The sequence below is a fragment of the Heloderma suspectum genome, chromosome 13 (assembly GCF_057233095.1).
Source record: "Heloderma suspectum isolate Gila_16-S chromosome 13, 16-S_ref, whole genome shotgun sequence".
Classification (NCBI taxonomy): Eukaryota; Metazoa; Chordata; class Lepidosauria; order Squamata; family Helodermatidae; genus Heloderma; species Heloderma suspectum.
Window position 1 is genome coordinate 6,040,391 of NC_139470.1, and position 27,158 is coordinate 6,067,548.

General features: G+C 49.6%; 1 protein-coding gene across 2 annotated transcripts in view; it reads left to right on the plus strand.

The window, feature by feature from the left end:
- HIP1R (huntingtin interacting protein 1 related) overlaps positions 1 to 27,158 on the plus strand; it is a 74,588-nt gene that overhangs the window by 41,521 nt on the left and 5,909 nt on the right. For both annotated transcript variants that reach the window (XM_084820032.1, XM_084820033.1), the window contains exons 8-29: positions 918 to 1,058; positions 5,509 to 5,566; positions 6,701 to 6,776; positions 7,036 to 7,173; positions 8,291 to 8,349; positions 9,492 to 9,564; positions 10,254 to 10,437; positions 12,093 to 12,181; positions 13,141 to 13,257; positions 14,091 to 14,192; positions 14,686 to 14,880; positions 15,480 to 15,627; positions 16,488 to 16,574; positions 17,440 to 17,547; positions 19,756 to 19,892; positions 21,094 to 21,204; positions 23,329 to 23,387; positions 24,013 to 24,043; positions 24,313 to 24,375; positions 25,441 to 25,541; positions 25,688 to 25,793; positions 26,984 to 27,107. In XM_084820032.1, coding sequence (XP_084676158.1) covers positions 918 to 1,058; positions 5,509 to 5,566; positions 6,701 to 6,776; positions 7,036 to 7,173; positions 8,291 to 8,349; positions 9,492 to 9,564; positions 10,254 to 10,437; positions 12,093 to 12,181; positions 13,141 to 13,257; positions 14,091 to 14,192; positions 14,686 to 14,880; positions 15,480 to 15,627; positions 16,488 to 16,574; positions 17,440 to 17,547; positions 19,756 to 19,892; positions 21,094 to 21,204; positions 23,329 to 23,387; positions 24,013 to 24,043; positions 24,313 to 24,375; positions 25,441 to 25,541; positions 25,688 to 25,793; positions 26,984 to 27,107 — 2,307 coding nt within the window. The remainder of the gene's footprint in view (positions 1 to 917; positions 1,059 to 5,508; positions 5,567 to 6,700; positions 6,777 to 7,035; positions 7,174 to 8,290; positions 8,350 to 9,491; positions 9,565 to 10,253; positions 10,438 to 12,092; positions 12,182 to 13,140; positions 13,258 to 14,090; positions 14,193 to 14,685; positions 14,881 to 15,479; positions 15,628 to 16,487; positions 16,575 to 17,439; positions 17,548 to 19,755; positions 19,893 to 21,093; positions 21,205 to 23,328; positions 23,388 to 24,012; positions 24,044 to 24,312; positions 24,376 to 25,440; positions 25,542 to 25,687; positions 25,794 to 26,983; positions 27,108 to 27,158) is intronic.

The following is a 27,158-nucleotide window of genomic DNA, read 5'->3' on the forward strand; positions in this document are numbered from 1 at the left end:
CCTAGCATGCCCCAGCCAGCACATGCAGAGGGTGGCGCCCATAACCCTGTTCCGTAAATCCAGGGTTGGAGAACCTACGGCCCTCAGGAACTTGTTGGACTGGAACACCCATCATTCCTGACCATTGGCCGTGCAGGCCGGGGCTGATGAAAGTTGGAGTCTAACAACATTGGGAGGGTCATAGGTTCCCCGTCCCTGAGTTTAATGTTTCAGCTTCCACCTTCCTCTGCCAAAACAGTGAACTAATTTGACCACCTTGAGTACTGTTTTGTAATGGAAAGGCAGGATATCTTTTTAATAAACTGTAATGCATAAATGAACATGTTTATTAGTATTAGGGTGCAAATGTATTGGGATAGGCGGCCGCCTCTGAACTCAGAGGCGACCGCCTATCCAATGCAGGGCAGGAGCAGCATTTCAGCTGTCTAGCCACAGGAAGTTGGAGCGGGCGGGGGGCGGGGAAGAGGCCGGACGACACATAGGAAGCGTCAGAAAGGCACTTCCGCCCGCCCTGGCCCACCCCCAGGAACGCCCCGTTTTCACGGCTTTGTGCTCCTCTTACGAGCATGGCGCACGGGGCTGATCCGCACTGCCTATGAGGCAGTGTGTCGGGGGGTGGAAGTCAGTGGAGGTCAGTTCTCAGGGAACCATCCTTAGACTGCAGGCTCTGCTGCTGACTGACTAGCTGCTGACTAGCAGCGATAGGATTGCACCCTTAATCTATCTCTGTTTTGTCTTTCACTTGTTTTACACACGCACACAGAGTACCCGTAGGCCTGACAATAACAGTGTAATTGTAGTTGTTAAAAACCCATAGAGGACAGTCAAGGCGTGTCACAATATATAAAGATAAAGTACAGCAAACGCACGCCTCAGATTGGTATATGGAACTACGCTTCCTTCCTTCTTCTGCTCAGTTTTCAGACAGCTCAACACCTCCATGGCCGTCTCCCAGATGTCAGCAGTCCAATGCCGCCTGGCTCCCCTCATCCAGGTGATCCAAGACTGTAGCCATCTTTACCATTACACCGTTAAACTGATGTTCAAGCTCCATTCCTGTAAGTAGCTCTCGGGGGGGAGGTGGTGGAAGTATATACATGGCTGAGGCAATGCTCTGCGGTTTTTGGTTTGCTAATGCCGGTAGGATCAGGAGGTTGCATTTCCTGCAGCTAGAACAATTGTTATTTAATTCAGTTTAGGATCACAGCTCCCTCGTAAGGTACACCCTTTGCAGGTGGAAGGTCCCAGGTTCAACCCCTGGCATCTCCAGTTAAAAGGATCAGGTAGCAGGTGGTGCTGAAGATCTGTACCTGAGGATGCTTTCAGACAGATGAGACTTCCATTGTGCAATCACCCTGCCTCAAACACGGAATCTTAGGACAGCAGGGTCCAGACGGTGTCAACTTCTCCTGTAAATCTCCTGTGTTTTTATTCCTTCCTTCCTTCCTTCCTTCCTTCCTTCCTTCCTTCCTTCCTTCCTTCCTTTAATTTAGGACACAATCCTGTGCATGTTTAGACAGAAAAAAGGCCTTCAACTCCCAGCATGCCTCAGCCAGCCATTGTAGGCCTTTTTTTTGTCTAAGCATGCACAGGATTGCGCCTTTATTACATTTCTATAGCACCCAAGTTAGGCTGCTGAAACTAAGAAGGCATTAGGGGACTGCAACTCACATCATTCCAATGGCCATGCTGGCTGGGAATGATGGGTGCTGCAGTCCAACACATCTGGAGCTTGGGGAAGGCTGATTTTTGAGGGTACTCTGCATACCTGGTCAGTAACCTTTTCAACAGCCCTGTAAGATTTCTCCCCATATTGCAGCTGGATGGTAGTGGTGAAGATAAGAGAGGGTGCAACTTCCCTAAGGTTACTTGGTGAGTTTTTTTGTTTGGTTTCTTTCCTTTTTGTGCTGAGCTAAGATTTGAACGGGAGATTTCATGATTCGCAGCTCAGTGCTGTCCTACACTAGAGATTTTGGGGTTGTTGTTTTTCTTTTTTCCCTGAGGGGATTTAGCTTTCAGGTGCCTGCTGTTTGTTTAAGTGTTTATACACGGCTTTCCCACCAAGCAAATAGCTCTTGAAAGTGGCTTTACAATATTAAAATGCCATAAATGACATTACAGATCAACGGACAGCAAGACTATGTTTAAAAGGCAGGGCTGCCTAGCTGTTAAAGGTATGTGGATTCTGTTGTGAATATTCCACAATGACAGGGCTGGTCCTGCCAATAGGCAGAGCGAGGCATTCGCCTCAGGCGGCAGGTGCTGGGAGGTGGCAGTGAGGTGTTGGAGGAGAGTCTGCCTGGGCCCCTGAGCGGCGGAGGATGCTGTCCCACTGCCAGTGTCAAAGAAAGAATGAATTGTCCGTCCAGGTGGCTTTTGTACATGGAATGGGAAGGGTGCCATCTTGTTCTTCACCTCATGCAGCCAAGCACCTTGGGCTGGCTCTGCCCAACGGAGCTGTTCCTACTGCTTGAGGCTGGGTGGTGGTAACACTTCCCTTGGCTGTGTATGTGTGGAAATGCTCGTACAATACCTGTTGTGGGATGATAAACCTCTGCTCTTCCCTTCCTGGAATGCTTTTAACTAGTTTCCTTCCTTACAGTGGGGTGTGTTGTTTTTTGGTTTATTTTTTTGCTTTTAAGAAAGGGAAGCTTCGACAGGGATTCCCCAAGCAGGAAAAACAGCATTCAAAGTTTTTAATTTCACCTTCCATTTGGGAGCTCGATTACAACTGTGCCATTGTCTTTTCCGGGGAGAAATTGGAGCCCTGCGACAAATGAGTCTGTTCAGGATTCAGATTTCCCCGTGGAGCCTCCAAGTGGGACAGAATGACCTCTTTTATGTGTGCTGCAGACAGGTTTGCCTAAGCCCTGCGCTAAGGAAAGCCAGGTTCACAATGGAGAGGATTATTCTTTGCATCCAGTTAGCTTATTTTGCACTCGTTAATCTTTGCTCCTGTAGCTGTGGGAAAGACGGGGAGCAAGCGAAGCACGGAAGCCACCTCCTCTTCTTGACTGCTGGGAAGTCCTCCTCATTTTGGGTGTGAATGGAGCGCTTTCGCCCCTGAATGCGTCTGACATCTAGGCCGCTGCTTCTACAAATGCTCATGACAGGATGGGCAGCCTGGGGCTCTTCAGGGGTGCCATCCAGCAGAGACATCCCGCAAGCACAAACAGCCAGCGGAGCGCCGCTGGAACGTTCCACCCTGCGCGCGGTTGGGCATTATGCTTACGCAGCTGGCTGCACAGTGCGTCGCACATCGTGTCGCCCAGTGGGTGCAGGCAGTTGCATAACCAGCTGCACAATGGCTCACACAAGAGTGATGCAAAACAGATTGTGCAAACGTCACTTTAGAATCATCGAATAGTCGGGTTGGAAGGGGCCTACAAGACCATCGAGTCCAACCTCCCGCTCAGTGCAGGAATCCAAGTCAGAGCATCCCTAATGGCTGTCCAGCCTTGTCTTGAATGCCTCCAGTGTGGGAGAGCCCACCACCTCCTTAGGGAATGGGTTCCATTATCATATTGCTTTAACAGTCGGGAAGTTTTTCCTGATGTTCAGCCAGAATCTGGCTTCCTGTCACTTGGGCCCATTATTCTGTGTCCTGCACTCTGGGATGATGGAGAAGAGATCCTGGCCTTCCTCTCTGTGACAGCCTTTCAAGTCCTTGAAGAGCGCTATCATATCTCCCTTCAGTCTTCTCTTCTTAAGGCTAAACATGCCCAGTTCTTTCAGTCTCTCCTCACAGGGCTTTGTTTCCAGTCCCCTGATCATCTTTGTTGCCCTCCTCTGAACCCTCCAGTTTGTCTGCATCCTTCTTAAAATGTGGTGCCCAGAACTGGGCACAGTACTCCAGATGAGGCCTAACCAGTGCTGAGTAGAGGGGAACTAGTACTTCCCGGGATTTGGAAGCTATGCTTTTATTAATGCAGCCCAAAATAGTATTGGCCTTTTTTGCAGCCACATCACACTGTTGGCTCATCATCAGCTTGTGATTGACAACAATTCCAAGATCCTTCTCGCTTGTAGTGTTGTTGAGCCATGTATCCCCCATCTTGTAACTGTGCATTTGGTTTCTTTTTCCTAGGTGCAGAACGTGGCATTTATCCCTATTAAATGTCATCTGTTGTTTTCTACCCAGCGCTCCAGTCTGTCAAGATCACTTTGAGTTTTGTTTCTGTCTTCCAAAGTATTAGCTATCCTGCCCAATTTTGTGTCATCTGCAAATTTGATCAGCATTCCCTGCACCTCCTCCTCCAAGTCATTAATACAAATGTTGAAGAGCACTGGGCCCAGGACTGAGCCCTGCGGTACCCCACTCGTTACCTCTCCCCAGTTTGAGAAGGTCCCATTGATAAGCACTCTTTGAGTCCGATTCTGTAGCCAACTGTGGATCCACCGGATCGTTGTATCATCTAGCCCACTTTGAGCTAGTTTGCTCATCAGGATATCATGGGGCACTTTGTTGAAAGCTTTGCTGAAGTCAAGGTATATTATGTCTACAGCATTCCCACGGTCTACAAGGGAGGTTACTTGATTAGATTCTTCTCTTGCGCATAGTTCAGAACCCAGTTTCCGCTGGCAGAACGTCGTTTGCGCTAATAGGCTGACACAGTTGGATACTGCCCCAGATGTTTTGGACTACAACTCCTACCTGCTCCAGCCACCATGGCCAAAGGTTGGAGTTTATGGGAGTTGTAGTCCAAAACACCTGGAGGGTACCAGGTTGCCTGTCCCTGGCTTATATGAGTGTATGAAGCTGCCTTACACCGATTTAGAGCATTGGTCCATCTACCCCTATTCCGGTTGGGCCTCAGCCAGAGAAAATATTTCCCCATCATCTGCTACTTCATCCTTTTTAACTAGGGATGCCTGGGATTAAACCTGGATGTTTTGAACCTGAATTTTAATTGTTTGGTGCAGTTTATTTTATTTTTGTGGTGGTGGTGGTGTTTTTAATTTATTTGTTTTTATGTTACTTTTTAATTCAGATTTTGCCTCTGATCTGAATTTTGTTGTTGGCCACCTTGAGTGCCATTTTTTGGCAGACAGATGGGATATAAATTAAACAAACAAACAAATAAATAAACTTTCTGCATGCAGTCGGTACTCTACCGTGGACTTGTGCTTAAATAAATAAGCAAAGTGCCTTGTCTGCCATCCGCTGGCATCCAAGGCTGTGTACACTTTTATAGATGAAAATGGTTTACAAAGCACTGCCCCTGGAGGCATGGAGGGGCGCTAGGGGGTCTTCCTTTGGAACAGCTCCTCAGACTATATTTCACCATTTGCTTCGGGAACTCCTCCTGGTATCCCAAAAGCCACGGAGAGCTGCTGTTTTCCCCAGCCCGCTGTTCCAAAAGCAAGGCTGAAACCCCCATTTGGCTGGATTGTGGCCAAAGTCTTCCTGATTTTGCCCCAAAACGTGACCCCACCATCTTGGCCCGTGCTGCTTTATAAAGGATCTGACCTCCTGCTCCTTTCCTTTTGTCTCCTCGGCTGCCTCAGGTCTGCCGGCCGATACATTGCAAGGACATCGGGACCGGTTCCATGAGCAGTTCCGTAGGTGAGGCGATTTGAGGCCCGTTTCTCCATGGGCTGCACTACTTCAGAATGGTGGTGTGGGGGGAACCTCATATGATTGAATGCTCCTCCACTGAAAGCAAAAAACAAACTGAGATCTCTCCGCATAGCAGAACTTGGGAGTCTGAGTTCTACCCTAACCTTCTCCTTGATGCCAAGCTTTCTATATTAAGTTACTTATTTTTGTCTGGAGGAGCATTTGCTCAAGTGAGTCCCCCAAATGCGGACTGAAGTGGTACAGGCTAGATACAGGTTTAGCTTTCCAGGAGGGCCAAATTATGCATGATGAGGAAGACCCCCAGAATGAGTGTGGGCGGGCTGTGAACTTCATTGTGTCAACTGTGCGGGGTGAGGTGTGTGTAACCCTTCCACCGTGGTTCATTCTTGTCCTCTTCCTCCCAAATCAGCCTACATAGAGCACCCAAGAACAGAGACTTTTGGGTCAGTAGGTGGGCACATTTGGAATGTTGCGTGTCGTAGGCAGTCTCACAAAATGGCTGCCATGGAGGGTGTGACCAGTCGCAAACCCAGGTGCCAAACTGGTGAGACTAAAATAAAAGTCGCTTTCCCAAGAAACTTGAGTCCAAGGCAGAGGTGGGGCCGGAGTTCCACAACAGAAACCCACTCTTTGGAACACAAATGAAGGTGGTGCTGGAGGGCAGCATGTCACTTTGCAGCCTCCCACTTAAAACAAATGTATTTGTTTAAAATCGTAAGAAAAAAATTACAACTGGGAGGGGCAGGGCGCGTTGTGGGCACCAGGAGAAGTGTCTGCGAACACATTGGTTCCCACAGGCTCCACACTGGAGACCCCAGGATTGAGAGAATGCTCTGTTTGCATACCTTGCCTCTTCTAGGTAAAGGAGGGTGCTGCACACACCCTTTGTAACTGTGCTGCCCTTGTATTTTGGTACTGAACCTCCAGTATTTGATTCCCAGCTCAGATCAGAAAGGAAGACAGTTGCTGTGTGTGACCATTAACGATGAAGTTGAAGTCCCCCATCTGTCATGTTATGCCCTCATCGCCTGATCTAGCAGGGCTCTCCGTACTTTCTTAAGAAGCGCGCTACCTAATCTTGGCCTCTGTGTTGATAGATCTCCTGTTTTCTCTCTGTAGCCTTAAAAGCTTTTTCAGAAGAGCATCAGACATGCTGTATTTCAAGCGGCTCATCCAGATCTCACGGCTGCCTGAGGTACCATCTCTTTCCCTCCCACCCTTCTAAAGCTTTTCCTGGAATGGGATCAGATGACCCTAGAATTATTTGTGTGTGCGTGCACGTGTGCATGTGTATGAGAGAGAGAGAGAGAGAGAGAGAGCGCCACCCAGTCCAAGGGGCTCTGGGTGGCTAAGTAGGCCAAAGCTTGTAAAGCTGCATTTTAGGGGATGTAGTATAGTTGTGTTTTACTTTCACTGCCAGTGTCTGACTCCTTTTGCTGTCCCCCCCCCCCCAGAACCCCCCTAACTTTCTGCGGGCATCCGCTCTGGCGGAGCACGTGAAGCCTGTAGTGGTGATCCCGGAGGAAGCCCCGGAAGATGAGGAACCCGAGAACTTGATTGAGATCAGCACAGCCTCTACCGTAGAGCAGCAGGTGAGATGCATCACGGGCTCTCCAGACTGCTGAGTTGAGACTGGAAAAGAACATGAAATCGTGAGACTTCCCCACCCAGGAACAACTGCTGTGGGAAAATTCCCTGCACTTGGCAACGCAAATGTGCACATGCGAGTTCAAATGGTCAGATGCTGTCATTTAACAGTTTCCCTTCCTGCATTCATTGCGTGGGACGATCGCCCTTTTGCTGTTTTTTTAAAGTTCCTTTAAGATTAGGAGCACCTGAGAGATGAGATGAGGTAGGGGAACAGGGATGATGGTGTGAGGGGAAGGTGGGATGTATACCATCACAAATTTTGACCTGGATCCCCTGCTGGAGAATGGATTTAAAGGTGGGTCAGACAAGAGCGAAGGCTGTTGCTTGAGCAGAATGAATTATGCAAGTAGATTCATTTGCGTAAGTTACACAAGGCGCAGATTTCTGACGTTTTCACCATGGGAGTTGTTTGCTTGACAAAGTAGCTTAACTTCCAAGTGCTTCTCCTTAGGGTAATCTACGGAGACCTTCCTCAGGAGCCCCTTCAAACTTAAGTTTGGAGGGTGGCCATGAGAGCAAAAGTTTCTTAAAATGTTGAGAAGAGGCATATACATTTTTTAAATACTATAAAACAGGAATAAGTACAATGGCACTTAGAATTTAGCCAAGTTACAGTCTTGGCCGTTGGCCCAGGGAAACACATTATGAATCTAAAACTTTGTCACATAATCTTCTTGGCAGCCATTGCGCTATATTCCCAGTGGTGTTTGCTTTTACAAGCTGTTCCTTGGTTACTGACGTTTGTTGACCGCTATGTGATGAAACGCAGAGGTCCCAGCACAGGAGAGAGTTGTGCTGAAATTTCCAGGGCTCCCTTTACTACTGTCGTGTCTCGGTTCCGCCACACAGGGGCGAGTGCCGAAGAATGGTTAACCACCAGAGCGTTGGAGAAACGGTTCAGTTTGTGATGGTGCATTTTATCTATTTCTTAGAGAGAGAAAATAAAATTGTGCGGTCTCTCCCTCTATGAGCCTGGGAATATAAAGCATGCATACAACACTGCATCTGGGGTGCTCCTCCCCCACTGTCAATCCTTTGGATTTCTTTTATCTTTTGTAGAATGCGTCTGATATCTTTGAACAGACCTTCGGACCGCCCAACGGTACAAGAGACGACAGGTAAGGCTGTTTGTCAGCAAAACCAAGGTCATCTTTTTGTTGTTGTTCAGTCGTTCAGTCGTGTCCGACTCTTCGTGACCCCATGGACCATAGCACGCCAGGCCTTCCTGTCCTTGCGCTCTCTCCCCGAGTGTGCTCAACTTCATATTCATTGCATCGGTGAAGGTCATCTTTTAGCCAGCATCTTAATAACGAGGTTGAGCATTTATATAGCGCTTGGATTGTTCAAAAGAGACAGCTGCATATGCATAACAACCCTGTAAGGTGGGCCAGTGTTATCATACATCCTAATAGCAAACGCAGTTCTCCAAGTGCTGGTCCTTGTGCAGCCAAGGTGGCACCATCCAAGCACAAGAGGGATGCAGGCTTCGGGAAACCCCTGCTCTGCAGAACTGCAAAGAACGTAAGAGAAGAAACATCCAAGGATGGGGGAGTGAAACCCCTCATACAGCCCAGTGAGGACTGAACATGCTGGCTGACTGTTGGAGGCAGGTGAACCCAGAAAATCAGAGAAGGAGCGGGAATGGAATACAGCATCTTGGAGAGCATGTCTGGCTGGCTGGAACCCTGAACAGGAGCACTTTATGCTGCAACATTTTGTTGCAGGCCCCCAGTTGTTTTCCCCATATTACTGTTGGGAAGTGGGCAGATTGAGGCAGGGAGAGAGGGCAGGAGGAAATTATGGGCTTAAAGACCACCTGCTGACGCCATACTCAAGGTGCAATTTGACCTGGGGAGATGGAGTTCATAGCCGATACCCTTCACCACTGTTCTAAGGAGCTAAGAACCTGCTGGATCAGACCAAGGGTCCATCTAGTCTAGCATTCTGTTCACACAGTGGCCAACCAGCTGTCAACCAGGAACCCACAAGCAGGGCATGAGTGCAACAGCATTGCCGTCCCGCCCATGTTCCCCAGCAACTGGAGTACATGGGCATACTGCCTCTGATATGGAGGTAGCATAGAGCCATCAGGATTAGTAGCCATGGTTAGCCTTCTCCTCCATGAATGTATCAAACCCCTTTTTAAAGCCATCCAAATTGGTGGCCATCACTACATCTTATGGTAGCGAATTACATAGTTTAGCTATGCGCTGTGCTCTACACCAGCTCAGAAGTTGAGCATGATTCCCTTTATTCCCAGGGATCTCCAAATTGAAAACCTGAAGAAAGAAGCTGACTTGCTTCGAGCGGAGCTAGAGAAGATTAAGCTTGAGGTAAGATTGGGGCTCTCTGTGTCTGGGCTGCAGTTCGGCAGGGCTGCAGATTATGCTCCTGGGCTCAGAACATGGCTTCTTGAGAACCTTTGAATGCATACCTTACTTACTTCTCAGTGTGGCTGTTGGTAAAAAAACAAACCAACCACCATAACCAACTTTACCATTCAAAAAATAAAATTCTTGTCCACTCTCATTTACCAAACTCAAAGCCAATGGCAAGTATAATCTTACCAGTGGCTTTGAGTTTGGTTGCTTACAACATGTTTTGGATGTTTGTTCTTTTTCCCTTAACTCTATTTTTGGCTGAATCATTTATTGTTAAGGAATATTTGTTTGCCTTTTGTTTGCCATAAATGGACAGTAAAACCTACAGTGTCGTCTTCCGCACTGGAAACCGCCACCAGAAAACTGAAACCTAAATTGGTGGATGTAGAATTCCTCAGAAGGCGAAACTATTAACATGTTGACATACTTGACACAAGTTGGCGTGACATCTTTCTTGGATGCTAGGAGAAATCTGGATCTGACCCCCTAAACAATTTAAATGTCGCTTGAAATGAGGGTGTGCTGTAGTTTGAGGTGTGCGTGAGTAATGAACCCATCAGGACTTCACAACGCGTCTTTGTTCCGTCTGTTTGTGAAAATGTGCATTACTGTGTTGTGTGTTTCTGTTTTCTGTTCCTCAGGCTCAAAGATACATCTCTCAGCTGAAGGCTCAGATTAACAGCCTGGAGGCGGAAGTGGAAGAGCAGCGGAAGCAGAAACAGAAGGCTCTGGTGGACAACGAACAGCTCCGGGATGAACTGGAAAGGTTGCAGAAGGCCAAACTTGAGGGAGACAAGAGTCGAGGGCTCTATCTGGAAGCAGAAAGTAGGTGGTGCCATCAGGCAGGGGACCTAGAAGGGAGCTGGGGTCTCTGTTTGTCTCTCTCTCTGGGTTCACACAACACAACGACCCATACTCAACCTTGAGTATGGGTTGAGTGTGGGTTGCCGTTAAACTGTTGGTTGTTGTTGAAACATGGGTTGTTGTGTGAACCCAGCCGTGCTAACAAACTGTGGTTTGTTAACCATGAACAACCCACAAAGAGAACCCATGGTTTGTTGTTGGGTTGTGAACTTTGAGTTGTTTGTGGTTAAGAAACAATGGTTTGTTAGCGTGGCTGGGTTCACACAACACAACAAGCTGTATTTCAACAGCAACCCACAGTTCAACGACAACCCACACTCAACCCATACTCAACTTTGAGTATGGGTTGTCATGTTGTGTGAACCCAGCCACTGAGTGTGTACTTAACTTTTTAGAAACAAACATAGTATAATGTGCTGGGAAAAGCTGAATGAACTTTGGAGCTTCTGCATAAAAACATGTGCTTTACCACTGAGCTATGACCCCCCCACCCCACCCCCGGAAAGCACTTTAGTATGCACATATATGATCTCATCATTGTTCTGAAGACCCTGGAAGATAGAAAAATAGACTATTTCCACCTGCATCTTTAAGATAGTGAGCCTGTTGTCTGGGCCACACCGTCCAGTCACTGTCAGACAGACTACAAGTCCAGCAGTTCCCAATCCCTTTTTCCCTGTGGACCCCTTGAAAATGGCTGGGTATCTTGTGGACCACTTCAACAGGGTTTTTATCCTAGAAATCAAAGCACATACTCAACTCTGACTTTAATAATTTGATTTTTCCTCCAGCGCCGGCAACATCATCATCAAAACAAGCACTGTGTTATGACGCGCGTGGGCCCTGGGCCAGACAACTGAGAAGGGCCCCTTTAGTTACTCTATTCTTAGGGAGTCATGAGTAGACTGCAGCAGCGCTGTGTTATGAAAATCACAGGCCCCAGGCCAGGGCCTTCTTAGCCTGTTGGGTAATCTGGCCCTGGTCCACACAGCCTCAGCCTCTGTTGTCAGAAAAAATAAAGTGCAGGGCCAAGTGCGGATATGTTCAGCTGTTCCACAACCTTCCCACAGACTGCCTGAATGGAGTTCGCCTACCAGCAGTGGTCTGCATGGGTCAGACCACAGGCCTGCCTAGTCCAGCATTCTGTTCACACAGTGGCTCACCAAATGCCTCTGGGAAGGCCACAAGCAGGCCGTGTGTGCAATAGCACCTAACCACCCATGTTCCCCAGCAACTGGTACAGAGAGGTATGCTGCTTCTGATACATGATTCCACCATCATGACTAGTAGCTCTTGATAGCCTACTGCTCCATAAATGTGTCTAACCACCCCTGAAAGCCGCCCAAGTTGGCAGCCACCACGACACATTGTGGTGAGGAATTCTGTAGTTGAACTACGTGCCGTGCAAAGAAGTCCTTCCATTTTTCTGTCCCGAATCTCCCACCGTTCAGCTTCAATCAATGATCCCACTAGGTCCCCAGAGCGTTGGGAAGCTCTGTGCTCATCCATCGAGACAGTCTCCTTTGGCCCACCCCTTGCCCATCACAATAGGCATCTGAGCATTGGTTGAATAGCTAGCTGGAAGCGGCTGGTGACAGTATCTTTCCCTTCGGCAGAGAAGGCCAGCGCCACAGAAGTCCGCTACACCAAGCTGAAGGAGAAGCACAGCGAGTTGATCAACACCCACGCGGAGCTTCTGCGAAAGGTAACGGCTGTCAGGCCACTTTCCCGCACTGGTCCAGTTCGCATGATTGCAGAGGGGGAAAGAAGCCACGGTGGCTTGTTTCCCCCACCCTACCCTGCACAGCCTGGTCATGTGTCAGGGGGATTTGCATAATTACCCTCGGCAGTGCAGCTTGTTGTGTCACGCATGGGTGACAAGCCACCCAGCACCCATGGGATGTTGTAGGGCTCTCGCACAACACGACAAGGTGCACTGCCGGGGGTAATTATGCGGATGCCCCGGCATGCGCAGAGGGTGGGGGGAATAAGCCACCGTGGCTCCTTTCCCCCTCGGTGATGGTGCGAACCAGATCATTGTCTCCATTGGCAGTTGTTTGGAGCAGTGCTGTGTTAAGCAGTTGCGCCGTGGGGCCAGGGCTCACAGGGCTGGAGCCCTGGGGCATTTTGATTGGCAGGGGCATTGACGTCATCCGCCACCCCATTCAGGCGTCCCTGTTTCCTCTCAGGTTAGCTGCTATCTGCTCAGTATCTGTGGGGAAATGGATTTTCCCAGCAAGAATATATAATTGTGAGCTCTCCCTGTTGTAGTGCAAAGGATTTCGGGGTGGCTTAGTCCTGAATGGGCAACTAAGACCTGTTAGCTTTATAAAAGACCTGTTCCTGGTGAGTCTTTCTCCTGCCTCCGTAGTGAACCATTTCCGGGTCTTGTCTTCTCTTCTGGTTCAGTCTGGTTTGGACAAGGGTTCCCTTGTACGCAGGCACGGCCGAGAGAGAGAGAGAGAAAGACAAGAAGAGAGCAGAATTGAGGAGCATTTGAGTCCTGACTGGGCTGAGCTTCCTCCGGGCTATGTCTGGTCACCCCCCTTCCCCAGTGTAGAAGAAATCCGTGGGGAAGGATTCTCATTTCTGTGGCTTCCCAATTACTTTCAAGAGCCTGGTGTACTTTAAAACATAATAATGAAGATGCATTTTTATTCCAAGAATGCAGATACTGCCAAACAGCTGACAGTCACCCAGCAAAGCCAGGAGGAGGTTGCCCGGGTCAAGGAGCAACTGGCCTTCCAGATGGAGCAAGCGAAGCGAGAGTCGGAAATGAAGGTAGGCCTTTGCTGCTACGGCAGCTCCTTTGCTTGAGGCCCCTTTGGCCGACGTTGCCTTCATCTCTCCTCCCTGGTAGACTGGTGTTTCCCCTCTTCAGCGCCTGGGAGGTGGGACTAGTCTTGATTGACAGTCTGGGGCCCAGGGCTGGGTCGGCCTCCCCTTGAATGTGCTTGGTGCAGAAGGGGGCGGGGCACCTCGGAGACATGGCGCAGTGGCTAAAATATCGGCCACGAGGGAGCCAGGTCTGAGCCCTTCCTCGGCTCCATCGCTGGCTGTGTTGTGCTACAGACCATGAGCGAGAGCATGAGGACTGCCTGGCCGGATCAGACCCAAGGTTCTCTGGGTGATCCCAGGCAGATGATGGCCATCCCCTGTTGCTTGTCCCACCCCCATCTGGCATTCAGGGTGGGGGCTTTCTTTACCTGTTCATGTCACCGAGAAACCCCTCCGCCATGAGTATGGCTAAACTGGTGGGTTTTCTTTAAAAGGGTATCTAAGTTAGCAGCCATCACACGCCTTATGGCAGAGAGTTCGGTCTACAGCTAGGTTGGGCAGGCCACTCTCGGGGGGCGGCAGTAGAGGGCCTAGTGATGAGACACTCATCTTGGCAATCGTGTTAGTTCATGAGCGGCCCATGTGTGTTGAAATAGCTGGAGCCCCTTCCTTTAAAAATGGAGTAACAACCTGGAAAAGACCAGGGACCAATTTGCATGTGATTTTAAACTATACTCTCCCTGTCTCTCTCTCTCTCTCTGTGTCTCCCTCTCTTTCTGTCTCCCTCTCCCTCTCTCCGTCTCTCTCGCGCTCTCTGTCTTGGTTTCTCCATGCAGCTAGAAGACCAGATGCTGCAGGTGGAGCAGGTGAAGACAGAACTGGAGTCCAAGAAGGAGGAACTGGCCCAGCTCCAACAGTCGCTCAGCCGTTCCAAGCAGGTATGCAGCTCCAGTGACAAGGGTGTGTGCGACACGGCTGGCCTGAATTGGGGTCATTGGGGGATGGGGAAGCTGCAAGTTAAAACCTTGAGCATCCTTCTCCTGCTAATTAACATGGTGGATGGACACTCTGGGGGAGCTCTCCTGCACAAGCCCTGCTAGAACCCACCCAAGCTGTTCTGCCTCATGTACCAAAATAGCTTGACTGGCTTTGGATGCTGTGCACCTTGGGTGGGCGGAGGTGCCATTTGCTGCTCTGCCTCAGGCCGCAACATGACTTGGGCATCGGAAGCTGCCTGACACTGAGTCAGCCTGGTATTGTCAGAACAGACTGGCAGGAACAGCTAACCCTCCAGGGATTCAGGCAGGATGCTTTCCTAGCCCTACCTGGAGATGCTGCCGGGGATCGAACCTGGGACCTTCTGGATGCGAAGCAAGGGCTCTGCCACTGAGCTATGGCCCCTGCTTTGTCCCGTTGCTGCGGTATCCCCAGGTTGGTTCTGACCTCAACTGCCAAATGGAAGCCCTCCAAGCTGAGAAGGATGCGCTGAGGAAATCGGTCAGTGAGAAGGAATGTGAACTAATCTCCATGAAGGGCCTGATCCAAGAGAAAGAGCTGCTGTCAAGCCAGGAAGCGGAGAAGAGGGCAAAGGAAGTCCAGGAGCTGCAGGGGAAACTCATGGAAAAGGTACTGGGGGTAGGGTGGGATGGGATTAAGGGCTTCCCCACAGGGGCCTTTTATCCTGCATTCAAGACTGGTCACTCATGGAAGTTTGCGGGTCTTTTATATGATGTTGTCAACCTCCAGGGCTCCTCCCGTGCTTTATAATCTTTATCCCGGCTTTGTAAAACTCTGGGAAAGTGTGGTTTTTCTCTAGGTAGCGCGATGAAGCACTTTACTGGCTGGGTGTACGCCTGTAATTGCACTATACCACAGTTCCACCTAGTAGCTGTAAAATGAAACATATAGAACTTGTCAAGAAAGAAAAGCCCCCCAAAATAGCACGTGTAAAGAAGCCACTCTCAATCCCACAAAGAATCTTGAAGCAGAAGTCCTGGTAAGGGTGTGGGATTTTAGTCTCATGCGGTGAAGCCCTAAGTCTTGGAAAGGTTTTATCTGTAGTGGGAGGAGTGGGTGGGAAGGGAAGGGAAGGGACTGAGTGAAGGAGGAAGAGGGCCGGCAAGCGGCATGGCAGGGCTGTCGTTTACCCAGGCTGGATCACAAAGAATGGGTATGCGAGACCCAGGGAGGTGAGTGGCTATGAATGTTTTTGGTCCGTCCCACAGAAAACCCAGGAGCAGAACCTGCAGCAGAAGCTCCTGGAGGACCAGTTCAGGATCCTGCAAGGGACGGTGCAGGAAGCCGAGAGCATAATTCAGGATGCCATCGCCAAGTTGGATGATCCCTTGCACATCCGATGCACCAGTTCGCCAGGTGGGCCCTTGGGATCCACAAAAATGGTGGGGGGCAGGGAGGAATCTGGTGACGGTTGGTTTTTGTAACGTTTTTCCCCATCCGCTAACACAGGGGTGTCGAACCCCTTTCAACCGGAGGGCCAAATTCACTTGTGGAGAAGCTCTCGGGGGCTGCAGTCCAGGGGTGGGGCCAAGCATTCCAAAAATACCCACATACCCTAAAGATCTTCCTGCCCATAACAAAGACTCAGGAGAGGCATTTCAGCCTTTTTTGATCAGGGTGGGGAGTGCAAAAGCGAGGAGACCACCAAATGATTGGCAGCTGGGGCCAGGGGGAGGGTGCGTGGGCGGAGTGGGGCTGGATTTGGGGCCCCAGGCAGGCCAGATTTGACTTGGGGGCATGAGGTTCTGCCCCTGCCTTAATAGCACAGACACCCTGGGGTAGGCCTTTCAGGCCTCCTCGCAGGGCATTCTCAGGCAGCTGCCAGGCTGGCCACTGATGCTCGTCCTGGGAGACCCCACTTCAAAACCAAATGCCTGGTGCTGCACTGGGCCACCAGGTATGGGGGAACCGCCATTTTAATTCCCCACAGTGCTCCAAGCGATGCTACATTGGGGCCATTGTGGGGGGGCTTAAATGGGGACTCCCCCAGCCCCAGCTGCGGGCCACTCATTGGAGCACTTCTGCTGCCAAGGAAACCCACCCACCGCCTGGGCTGGGGGGGCTCCTCCTAAGGATAGAGGAGGGAGCCCCCCAGGGGGGTACTTCGCCAAGGGGTTTGCAGTGCTTTGAAGCCACAAAGCACAGCTGTGTGAGAAATTCGGGTCTCTCTCTTATTCACGAGCTTTCCCTCCCCGCCCCTGCTTCCCTCCCTGCAGATTACCTCATCAGCCGGGCGCAGGCTGCACTGGAGTCGGTGAACGCTGTGGAGAGTGGCCACGGGCGTTACCTGGCCAACTTGGCAGGTGAAGGCGACGACTTGGCCACTGCACTTCCCTCACCTTGGGGGCTGGGAACTGGGGTGCCAGGTGCTGCAAGCAAAGAGGGCTTGCATGACCGCCCACACACCGTCGCTTTCTTCAAATGCTTCCCTTGTTCCCCGCTCCCCACCCCCCACAATAAATAAAAAACAAACTCCTGGCCAGTCCATGAAGTGCCTGCAGGCAAAGATGTTCCTGTTCAGGCACTTGGCATATAAGGTGGTCTGTTGCTGAAGGAGTTTTTAAGTGGTTGGTGCTATTTATTTCTTTTATTGTGGTGTTTTTAATTCTGCTTTTAATTTATGTGTTTTTATGTTATGTTTTAATTAAGATTTTGTGTTTAATCTGGGTTTTCTTGTAAGCTGCCTTGAGTGCCGCTTTTTTGGCAAAAAGGTGGGAAATACACATTACGTAAATTAAATGCAGTGGAGGCTGGTGGCTCCGATGTCAGCTGGGTGGGTCCAAATTTCAGTCAGAGCCTCTTAGAACTCTAAAGGAGTTACCCATGGCGCAAAGCACCTTGGAGAGCTCCTTTAGAGTTCTGACTGAAACCTGGAGCGGATTCACCACCCCACTGACATCGGAGCCACCAGCCTCCATTGATTAAATGTGCACTTATGAGGTGGGTGTAAGTAAGAGGTGCAGCAGCCAAGCCCTGTGGTTAAGAGAATCTGAGATTTGGGGGGCCCGGATCTTAAGACCCATGTGAAATTTTGAACCTTTGCTGTCTCTTGTGGGGTTCAGCTGAACTCCACAACCTTGGAGAGCGTTTATGCCGCTTTTCTGGAAGGAGACTGGTTATGCCTGCTTGCTGCTTATGGATTTCCACCCCTCTTTGTCTCTTCCTAAGATGCCACTGGGTTGGTCAGCGCTCTGGCCCAGTTTGCGCATTTGACTGCAGACGCCATTGTGAACGGCAGTGCCACGGCCCACCTCGCACCCACGGACCACGCCGACAGTGAGTCACCTGAAGGGGGGGTGTTTGTTGTTTTGACAAGGCAGGGGTGTTTAAAAATGCCATCACCACCCCTGCAGTCTGAGGAGGTACAACTCAGGAAGGATTCCACCACACAACTTTGCTGAGCGTGTCACCTGGCTCTTGGAGGTTGCAGGAGTGTGATATGAAAGCACTGCCAAGGAATTCAAGGGCTTCCAATTCTCTCCGGTCCTTCTCTTCCCAAGTTTCCATTCCCATCCGCCGAGACCTGCTCCTGGTTTAATACGACTGTTTCTGTAACTGTGTACTAGATGCTGTACAGAAGAGGTGTTGCCCATGCTGGGTAGCCTCAGATTATATACAGAAGATCCTGGGTGGAGACCTAAAAGGGCGAGACCTGCATTTGACTGGGCAGCAAGACTTTAAAATGAGCTGGGGAAATGTTTCTATCCACACGTCCCGAAAGAAAACGATTTCCAAGTTTTCAGTTGCACAGGCACCCAGATTGACCGTGCACCTGAAAACCTAGAAATAACTTTTTTTGCAATGTTGTGCGAAGCAAGTGTCTTAAAGATTTGATGCTGGCCCCTAGGAATTAGAAATATATTACTTCCTGCTTTCCCCCTCTCCTGCCCACCCCCAACAGCTTTTGCACATTGGTCAATACAGAATGCTTAGTACTCACTTCAGTACTTCTCCAGCCTGGCGCCCTCCACCCATCATCCCAGCCAGAGTGGAGAATTGTCCTTGTACAAGGATAACACATACACAATTGTGAAGGATTCTGTATCTCTTTATTTTTTTAAGTGTGCGTGCTATACTCCGTTCTTAACATGAGTTGTGCAGCAGCCCCTTGTCCACACAACAGCTCAGGGCAGCATCTTCTTTGCTTCTGTAATGCCGCAGCATCTGTTTTTCCCAGACCAACTGCTGGACCCCCAGGCTCTCAAAGATTTCTCTATCGCTTTGTAAATGTACAAGTCGCCTTTTGACCCAAATAGGGCCCCCAAGGTGACTTAGTGTTAAAAGCTGCAGCAATTAAAAAAACTTTTAAAATTTGTTAATGAACTTTAAAACAATTTGAAAACTTTTAAGAGCAATTTGAAAACTTTAAAAGCAGAAATTGAAAGCAAGAGAGAACCTTAAAAATAGTGTGGAGCTAAGTGGTTTAGAGCGCAATCCGAGGGCCCGTAGATAGTGCCTGGGTGCCATAGGATAGTGCGCATTCGTGGATCCAAGGTCAGAGACAGTGCCCTGACCTCGGACCTGGGAGTCCGAGCTCCCCACCCCCTCCCCCTTGCAGCTGGTGCAGAGAGAACTGCGCCGGCTGCCTGTCTCACATTGCAAAGGGGAAGGTAAAAGGGGCATTCCCAGGGAGGGAACTGGGGAGGCCAGCTTATGAGGAATCCTCTGGACTCCCCCTCCCCCAGTGCCTCAGCTAGACAGGTGAAAAAGCCTGTCTAGCTGAAAAGTAGAGCAGGAGGAGCATGGAGGCGAAGATCACCTCTGCGCTTCTCCCGCTCTGCATAGAATGCCCGCCAGTCTCCGAGTTTGGAGGCTGGCCAGCATCCGGATAGGACAGCACCCTTAAAATACTAAAAAGCCATATGGCACAAAAATGTTGCAACAGCCTACCTAAAACTGAACAAAGACGGGTCCAGCCTAAGTTCCTTGGAGAGGCCTACAGCCAGGGGACTGCCACAGAGAAGGCCCTGTTCTGTGTTCCCATCAAGTTAACCTGTCTTGGTGGTGGGATACACAGATGGCATCTGAAGAAGATCTTAAACTACAGGTTCATATGGGAAGAGTCTTAGAATCACAGAATAGTAGGGTTGGAAGGGGCCTACAAGGCCATCGAGATCCTGGCCTTCCTGTCTCTGACAACCTTTCAAGTCCTTGAAGAGCGCTATCCTATCTCCCCTCAGTCTTCTGAAGGCTAAACATGCCCAGTTCTTTCAGTCTCTCCTCATATGGCTTTGTTTCCAGTCCCCTGATCATCTTCATTGTCATCCTCTGAACCCTCTCCAGCTTGTCTGCATCCTTCTTAAAGTGTGGTGCCCAGAACCAGAAACAGTACTTCTCAGATACCCTGGCCCCAAACCGTCTAGATCTCTGTAGCTCCTACAGTGTAAGCTGAAGATGGGCATGTTCCTGGGCTTCTAGCAAGCCTCAGTGCCCTCTGCTCCTCTGCTGCGTTTAGCATTTCTTTTCTTTTTTTCTTCTGTCCAGAATTGACCGAAACCTGCAGGGACTGTGGGCAGCAAAGTCTGGACTACTTGAACAAGCTGAAAGACAAACAGTCTCTCCGGCATGCAGATCCAGCGGCCGTGAGGAAGATGCTGCAGGGGCTTCTTCAGCTGGGACAGGTAGGGATGGGGTGGAGAATGTAGAGGTGCAGAACGATCCACACGGGATCACGACTATATCTTTTACCTCCCCTTGGTGGCCCTGGCAGTGAGGAGGAGACGACCTATAACGCTGATCTTTCATTAACGGAGCAGCTCACTGTATAATCCAGTCTTCCCTAACCGGGTGCCCTCCAGATGTGTTGTACTGCAACTCCCATTATACCCAGCCAGCATTGCTGGGGATGATGGGTGTTGTAGTACAATACATCTGGAGGGTGCCCAGTTAGGGAAGGCTGGTGTAATTCCATACACGAGCTCCCCTTATATTTTCTGTTTCTCATTTTCCTTTTTTTTTTAATCCATTTGTTATTGTAAATGTCAACAAACAAAACAGATCAGAAGGAAAAATAAAGAAAAAATAAAGAAGATATGTATATAACTGCACGCATTAAAAGTACCAGTTTCAGTTAACTATTGCATTCTAAAAAAAGTGGATTAGACATTAAACATCAATAAAAGCAGACCAAATATCCATATATGTGTTCATTCACGAGTGGCTCCTATATACCACGCTTTTGAATGTTGATAGCGTTTTTAGGACCTCAATCTACCGCATTATAGGAGGGGAGCATTTATCCTTCCAGTGTGCTAGTATTGTTGCAGAACCCAGAGTCAGAGAGACCACGGAGTGAAGGAAAAAGAGATTCTTTATTTATCGCGCGGGCTTAAGGCTGGAATCATTTCCAAAGAGCCAGAAGCCCCGAAATACATCAGCACATTGGTTTTATAGACATTGTGACACATATGAAACGGCTCCTCCTCCCCCTCCCGTGTGGGGTTGCAGTCCTCAACATTTCTTCTCTTAGCACCATTGTTTATAATACAAGAACTGGGTTATAGGGTAGCCATGATAAGGAGAGAACAGAACAGCAGAGAACAAGATATACAATTGTATGACCTTTGACAAGATAAGGAATTCCTGTGTCTCGTCAGCTTACAACAATATATTCAAGGGAGAAAGAGCTCAGCAAGAACATGAAGCATGAGACTGCATGAGGCTACTTAGTCTGACCCCCGATATGGCTGCTACAGTATCAGTCTTTTGGCTGTCAAAAGGGCACGAAGAATCCATTTACGCTGACCGTAGGTTGACTTCCAGGAAGCAGGTAAAGGTTTCCCTTTTGAGGCCTCAGTCTTTTCTTTCTCTCTTTTCGGCCAGGAACTGAGACCCCAGAGTTTAGACATCCGGCAAGAGGAACTGGGCGACATGGTCGACAAAGAGATGGCCTCCACCTCTGCTGCGATCGAAGATGCGGTCAGGAGGATAGAGGTGAAAAGCAGCTGGTGGATTTCCCCCCTTTTCCCGTAACCTCCTTAATCCCCCCAAAAGTACTCTTGTGGAAACAGCGAAAGAAAGTACTACTTCACACAGTACATAACTCATGGATGGGATTTGGTGCCATGTGATGTGGCGATTGGCTACTAGCTCAGGTGACTTTAAAAGGGGAGCGGTGGTGTCCGTCTCCAGATATCTGAAAGGCTGTTGAGATGGAGCAGACCTGTTCTCTTTTGCTTCTCGGGCAGGACTAGAACTCGTGGTTGGGAGTTGTAGGGAAGCAGATTTCGGCTCAGCATTAGGAGAAATGTCCCAACAGCGAGAGCTGTGGACCAGGCTGCCTCAGGAGGGGGTGGGTCCTCCTTTGCTGGAGGCCTTTAATCAAGAGGCTGGGTGGCCGTGGGTCAGGGATGCTCTAGCTGCACCCTGTAGTGCAGAGCCTGCGTTGAACAGGAGCTTCGACTAGATTAGTGACCTTCGCCATTTTTCGAGCAGAAACCACTCTGGCTCCAGGCACTGCCTTCAAGGCCACTCGGGGCCTTTCCTGGGCCATGCAGGGCGTGCATGTGTGCACTCTCCTCTCTGCCCCTATTCAAGCAGCAGTGCTGCGGGCTGGACTTGGCTAGAGGCTTTTGTGGGTCTCTCCTCCCCTTTCCTCTCCACATCGTCCAAGCAAACCCTCATCAGCCAGTTGCCAGCTCACCAGGCAGGCAAATTACGACAGGCTCACTTGCTGCTTGGATTGGGATGGATCTTTTCCTCGTCACTGAGAGTGCTCTGCTCTCCTCACCGCTGCAAAATCTCCCAGTGCAGGTCCACGTTTCCTTCCCTCCCTCCCTCCCTCCCTCCCTCCCTCTGTCATATCCATGCATTCAATTTCCCCTCCACCTCCAGTATCTGCTCAATGCACCACTGCAGCTAGCCAGCCACGTTGATCTTTGCCTCTTGGTCTCCTCGCCGACCACAGCCAATTGGCTGGTTGCTCCTGCGTTCTCCTCTTGAGCACTTGCCCTCCTGCCAGCCCCCTTACAGCTGATGAATGGCGGGTCCCCTGACTCGCCACCTCCAAAACCACCTGCGGTAGCCCAGATCACAGTCGCTAAAGCCAACAACAAGGGAAAGCTAGAGAGGACCTTGCTGAGAGGGTGTGTGTATGAGAGAGGTGGAGAGCCACGTTTGAGGTGACTGACAGCTGCCAGTGGCCCTCGGGCCTTGCAGTGAAGAGCATTGGAGTAGCTGATCTCCACAATCCCTTCCGATTCTGTGTCGTGCCTCCCTCGGACTCCTCCGAGGGGGAAGGGGAAGGGCAGGCTCCAGACCCAGGGGAAGGGACCCGTGCAGGAGGAACCCGAGCCCCCTCACCTCCTGTGGATGTTCCATGCCAGGCTGCAGCCTCCCCAGAGGATTCAGAGGGCAGAGTTCCACTGACCCCAGCAGAGCGAAGGTGGCTGCATGTAAATGAACGACGTAGGTGAGCCTCTGTCCGTGTAAGACACAGAGGCTCCCAGAAGCAAGAGGACTGATGGCATGCAGCCGCCTCAGGTTGCTGCAGTTAAAAGCAGGAAGCAGGCAGGGGCAAGGCTGCTGGAGAACATCGTTTTCACACGCCGGATCTCGTCAGCCTTGCCTCGACCTTGAACCTCAGCCTTGCTCATGTTCCCTTGTGTTTTGGACTTTGGACTGGAAAACGGGCTTCTCCGTGCCAAATCGCCATGGACTTGAATGAACTGGTGAAGTTTCCTGCTTCAGCCTCAGACAGGTTTACGACCCTGTTATCAGCCAATGCGTTATCACCGCCAGCTGTGGTCAGCTGGCAAGAACTGACATTCCGTGATTCTATATTCGCGGAGGAAGAGGGGTTTATCAATGGTTGTTAGTCCTGATAGCTAACCTCCATGTTCAGAGGCAGCAGCACACCTCTGACTTACTGTTGCCGGGGAGCAGCATGAGGGAGGGCTCTTGCCTCTGTTTTGCTTCTGGGCTTCCCGGGCACATCTGATCGGCCACAGGGAGATGAGACAGACCGTTGGTCAGACCCAGCAGGGCTCTTGTGGATCGTGGGGCCTGTTTGGTGACATCTGCCTGAATGCACCTCTTGTCTTCCATTTTCTTCTGCAGGAAATGATGAATCAGGCCAGAATAGAGAGCTCTGGTGTTAAACTAGAAGTAAATGAAAGGTAAACTGGTGGGGATGGGGGACACTTTGGGTTTACCTGATCTACTGCCAGAATCAGCATCTCTGGTTAAACAGAAGCCTATTAATGTTTTCTAGGGATGCAATCCTCTGCGTGTTTGGACAGAAAAAAGGCCTACAACTGGGAGTTATAGGCCTTTTTTCTGTCTAAACATGCATAGGATTGTGCCCTAAGATATGTTTGTAAAGCAATCAGGTTTCAAGTCACTTCTCAACCACGAAGCTCACCATGAAGGCATCTTGGGCAAGTAGTTAACTGTCCTGCCTGCCTCACAGGATTGTTGTGAAGATAAACGGGAACCTCTCCCTCTATGTTGCCCTCAGCATGTGGTTTTGCATTATATTTTTGGCACACACTGCCCCACCCTCAGCACTCCTTGGGAGAAGCCACAGCAAAGAAAGAGGTTTAACACTGGCTCACATTTGTAGTTTAGATGGCCCCTTAATGCATCTACAGATAATAAAAATGCACTCTCTACAGTAATCAAATTGGCCCCTGTAGGTTGCATTTTTGTATCCACAATTTTTTAAAAAAAAAAAGTTAATTCCAGAATTGAGGGCTTAATCCAACTGGAGGGGTTAAACATCTTTTTGCGTGTTTCCTACAGGATCTTGAACTCCTGCACAGACTTGATGAAGGTGAGCACCTTTTTAATTAATGTAAAGCCCCTGCTAAGTACTTGAAAAACCCATCTGCTGCCAGATGGCTGGACGGCAGGAGGGTATTCAGCCTTGCACGGTTAGTCAGATCTCTAGATAACAGGGACAGCCTTTTATTTAAGGTTAATGTTGCCACTAAAGGAATCGCGTGGTGACTTCAGACATTTTCTAATTTATTGGATTGGGAGTCTGAAGTTCATAGATAAATATTTCTGTTGAATGGAATTGCTTGTTTTTGTCTGCTACAGGCAATCAGGCTTCTTGTGATGACATCTACAAATTTGCAGAAGGAGATTGTAGAAAGCGGAAGGGTGAGACTGATTTTTTTGGACCACATGTTCTTCCTTTAACAACAACAAAAGTGGGGGCACTGAACATCTGGGGGAAGGGTCGTAGAAACTTGTCGACAGCAGCTGCCTCCCTTTCTCCTTGCCTTACATCTATATTTTGATGGTGAGCCTTCAAGCAGGAGCTGTGTGTGTCCCTTTCGGTCTCTGTGAAGCACTGAAATTTATCGCAAGTGCTACTCGGGTTATAATATTGTGCAGGGTGCCTCTGCCTCCCCAACCCCAAAGCATAGCATCAGAGAACGTGTTTGCCTGCATAAGGCCCCAAGTTCAATCCCTGGCATCTCCAGATAAAGCTCAGATAGGAGGCGCTGTGGCAAATCTTTGCATGGGACCTTGGGGAATCACTGCCCACCAGAGCAGGCCCCATTACACTAGAAGGAACACTGCTCCCACCCTGCATAAGGAAGCGGGGTTTGCTCATCCATGTTCTCTAAATAGCCACAGCTGGTTATTCAGTCCTCCTCCAGCCTTCAGAGAGGAGAGCAGAGGACATGTTTGCCAGGCAGAAGTGCCTTGTATCTGCCATTTTGATGTTCATTTGCCCGCTGAGCAAAACATGTCCCACAGTCGGTAGTGGCTGCTGCCCAGTGGGGCGGAGGACAAGGCAGATGCTCAATATTCAACTGAGATGGCCGGAGAAGTACAGGAGACCACGTGTGGCGCTTGGGAGTAGAGCAAATGTACCTGGTTGTGGGGGTCACTGCTCCATTTGCCCCAAATATAAAGCTGCCTCTGCTTCCTGCAGGTCTTGTGGCATCAAAGACGAGCAATTTCATTTCAGCATAAGCTTTCACGGACGATAGCCCACTTCATCAGATGCGTGCAAGCTTATTCCAGAATAAATGTGTCAGTCTTTAAGGTGCCACAGGCCTCCTTGTCGTTTTTGCTGCAACAGACTAACAGGGCCACATGTTTGGAGGAGATACTAGTTTGGTGGGTCCGTAGTTGACAGACCCTAACACGGGCACCCCTCTGGAAAGGATCTTGCTGTGAAACCTAAGTGTCCTCTCTCTCACGGAGCACTAGGGGGCAGCAACACCGCAGGAATTCTATGCGAAGAACTCCCGTTGGACAGAGGGACTCATCTCGGCTTCCAAGGCGGTGGGATGGGGAGCAACGCAGCTTGTGTAGGTATCTCGGATGCTGGTCAGCTCTCTTCTCCAAGCTGCCAGCTTTATTTATTGAAACACAAGGGTGTGCAGAACTGTATTCATTTGCTGTGAAAAGCCATGCTTTCCGCGTTTCTGACCTGCTTCTTTGCTCCCGGCTTCAGGGAGTCGGCGGACAAAGTGGTCCTACATACAGGCAAATATGAGGAACTGATCGTCTGTTCGCACGAGATCGCAGCCAGCACAGCTCAGCTTGTAGCTGCCTCCAAGGTAAACCGTCACAGAAAGATAAGCAGCCCACAATCCCAGTGGAGGCTGATGGTTCTGATGTCAGTGGGGCAGTGAGCCTACTCCAGCTTTCAGTCAGAACTCTAAAGGAGCTATCCTTTAGATAGCTCCTTTAGAGTTCTGACTGAAAGCTGGAGCAGATTCCGTGCCCCCCTGACATCAGAGCCATCAGCCTCCCCTGTGCAATCCTGCATTTTTTTTTTTAAACTGTCCAGAGTTTGTATGCATTTCGCACATCTGTCACCCCACAGAGGTGACAAGCATTATTATCAGTCCCTACATTCCTGATTTTGGTTTCTGGCTCCTGTGACTGTATTGAAATATAGGGGAAACATACCGTGAAATTTCAGATGGCCAAAGGGGAGTTGAGTTTTGAACTTCGTCGTGGCTCGCAGAAGCAAAATGATCTGTGCACATAGCACATACAGAAATATATTTTTCATAACTAATCCAGATTCCAGGGCACTTGGCCTTTGGTATGGGATGGTGGCGAATGGCTTGCTTTGAGCTGTAGGCAGTGGGTTTGAAACGAGGGACTCTCGTCTCCTTGCACAGGATCCCTCTCTCCTACCTCACTCCTTGTAATGCAGTACACAGCGTATAACCCTTCTCCCCCGATGTGCTTTCAGTAATGGAAACTGCGAGACAAATCTCCACCACCACCATTTTCTTTTTTACAGCGTTTTGCTTTTCCTGGGTTCCTTACTGCATCTAAGCTAGGGGCCCCAGCTGAACCCATACAAGCGCATTCTGCCAATCCTCTGTTTCCCCTCTCTATTCCCATGATCAAGAGTTTATCACAAGTGAGAGCTAGAAAAAGGCGTCAACTACAAATGGAGGGACCGTTCTCTTTCCCTCCCAACCTTCAGACTAGGAAATTACATATTTTTTTTCTCTTAAGTGAAATGTGAGACTTTCAGGATGCGAAGTCCTACATCCTCTCCTGTGTGTTTCGGCTGAGCAACTTGCAATCTATACACAGCCCTGATCTTGATTCTAAAAAGAATCGGCTCAAGGAGAGCCCTGCTGTTCAAAGCTTTATGTTGAAACTAGATGGGTGGCTAATAAATCAAATAAATAAACTGTACGTAGCGCTGCGTAGGAGAGAGTTTATCTCCTTTTGCTTGTGTATTTTCGCCACCTGCTGAGAAATGTTACCTTGTTGATGCCAGGTGAAAGCAGAGAAGAACAGCAGAAACCTGAGCAAGCTCCAGGAATGCTCACGCACTGTCAACGAGATGGCTGCCAATGTCGTGGCTTCCACAAAGTCAGGCCAAGAGCAGGTTGAAGACAAAGGTGAGGTGGGTGGGTGGGTGGCGTACAACTGGGCATGGAAGTAGGTTAGGC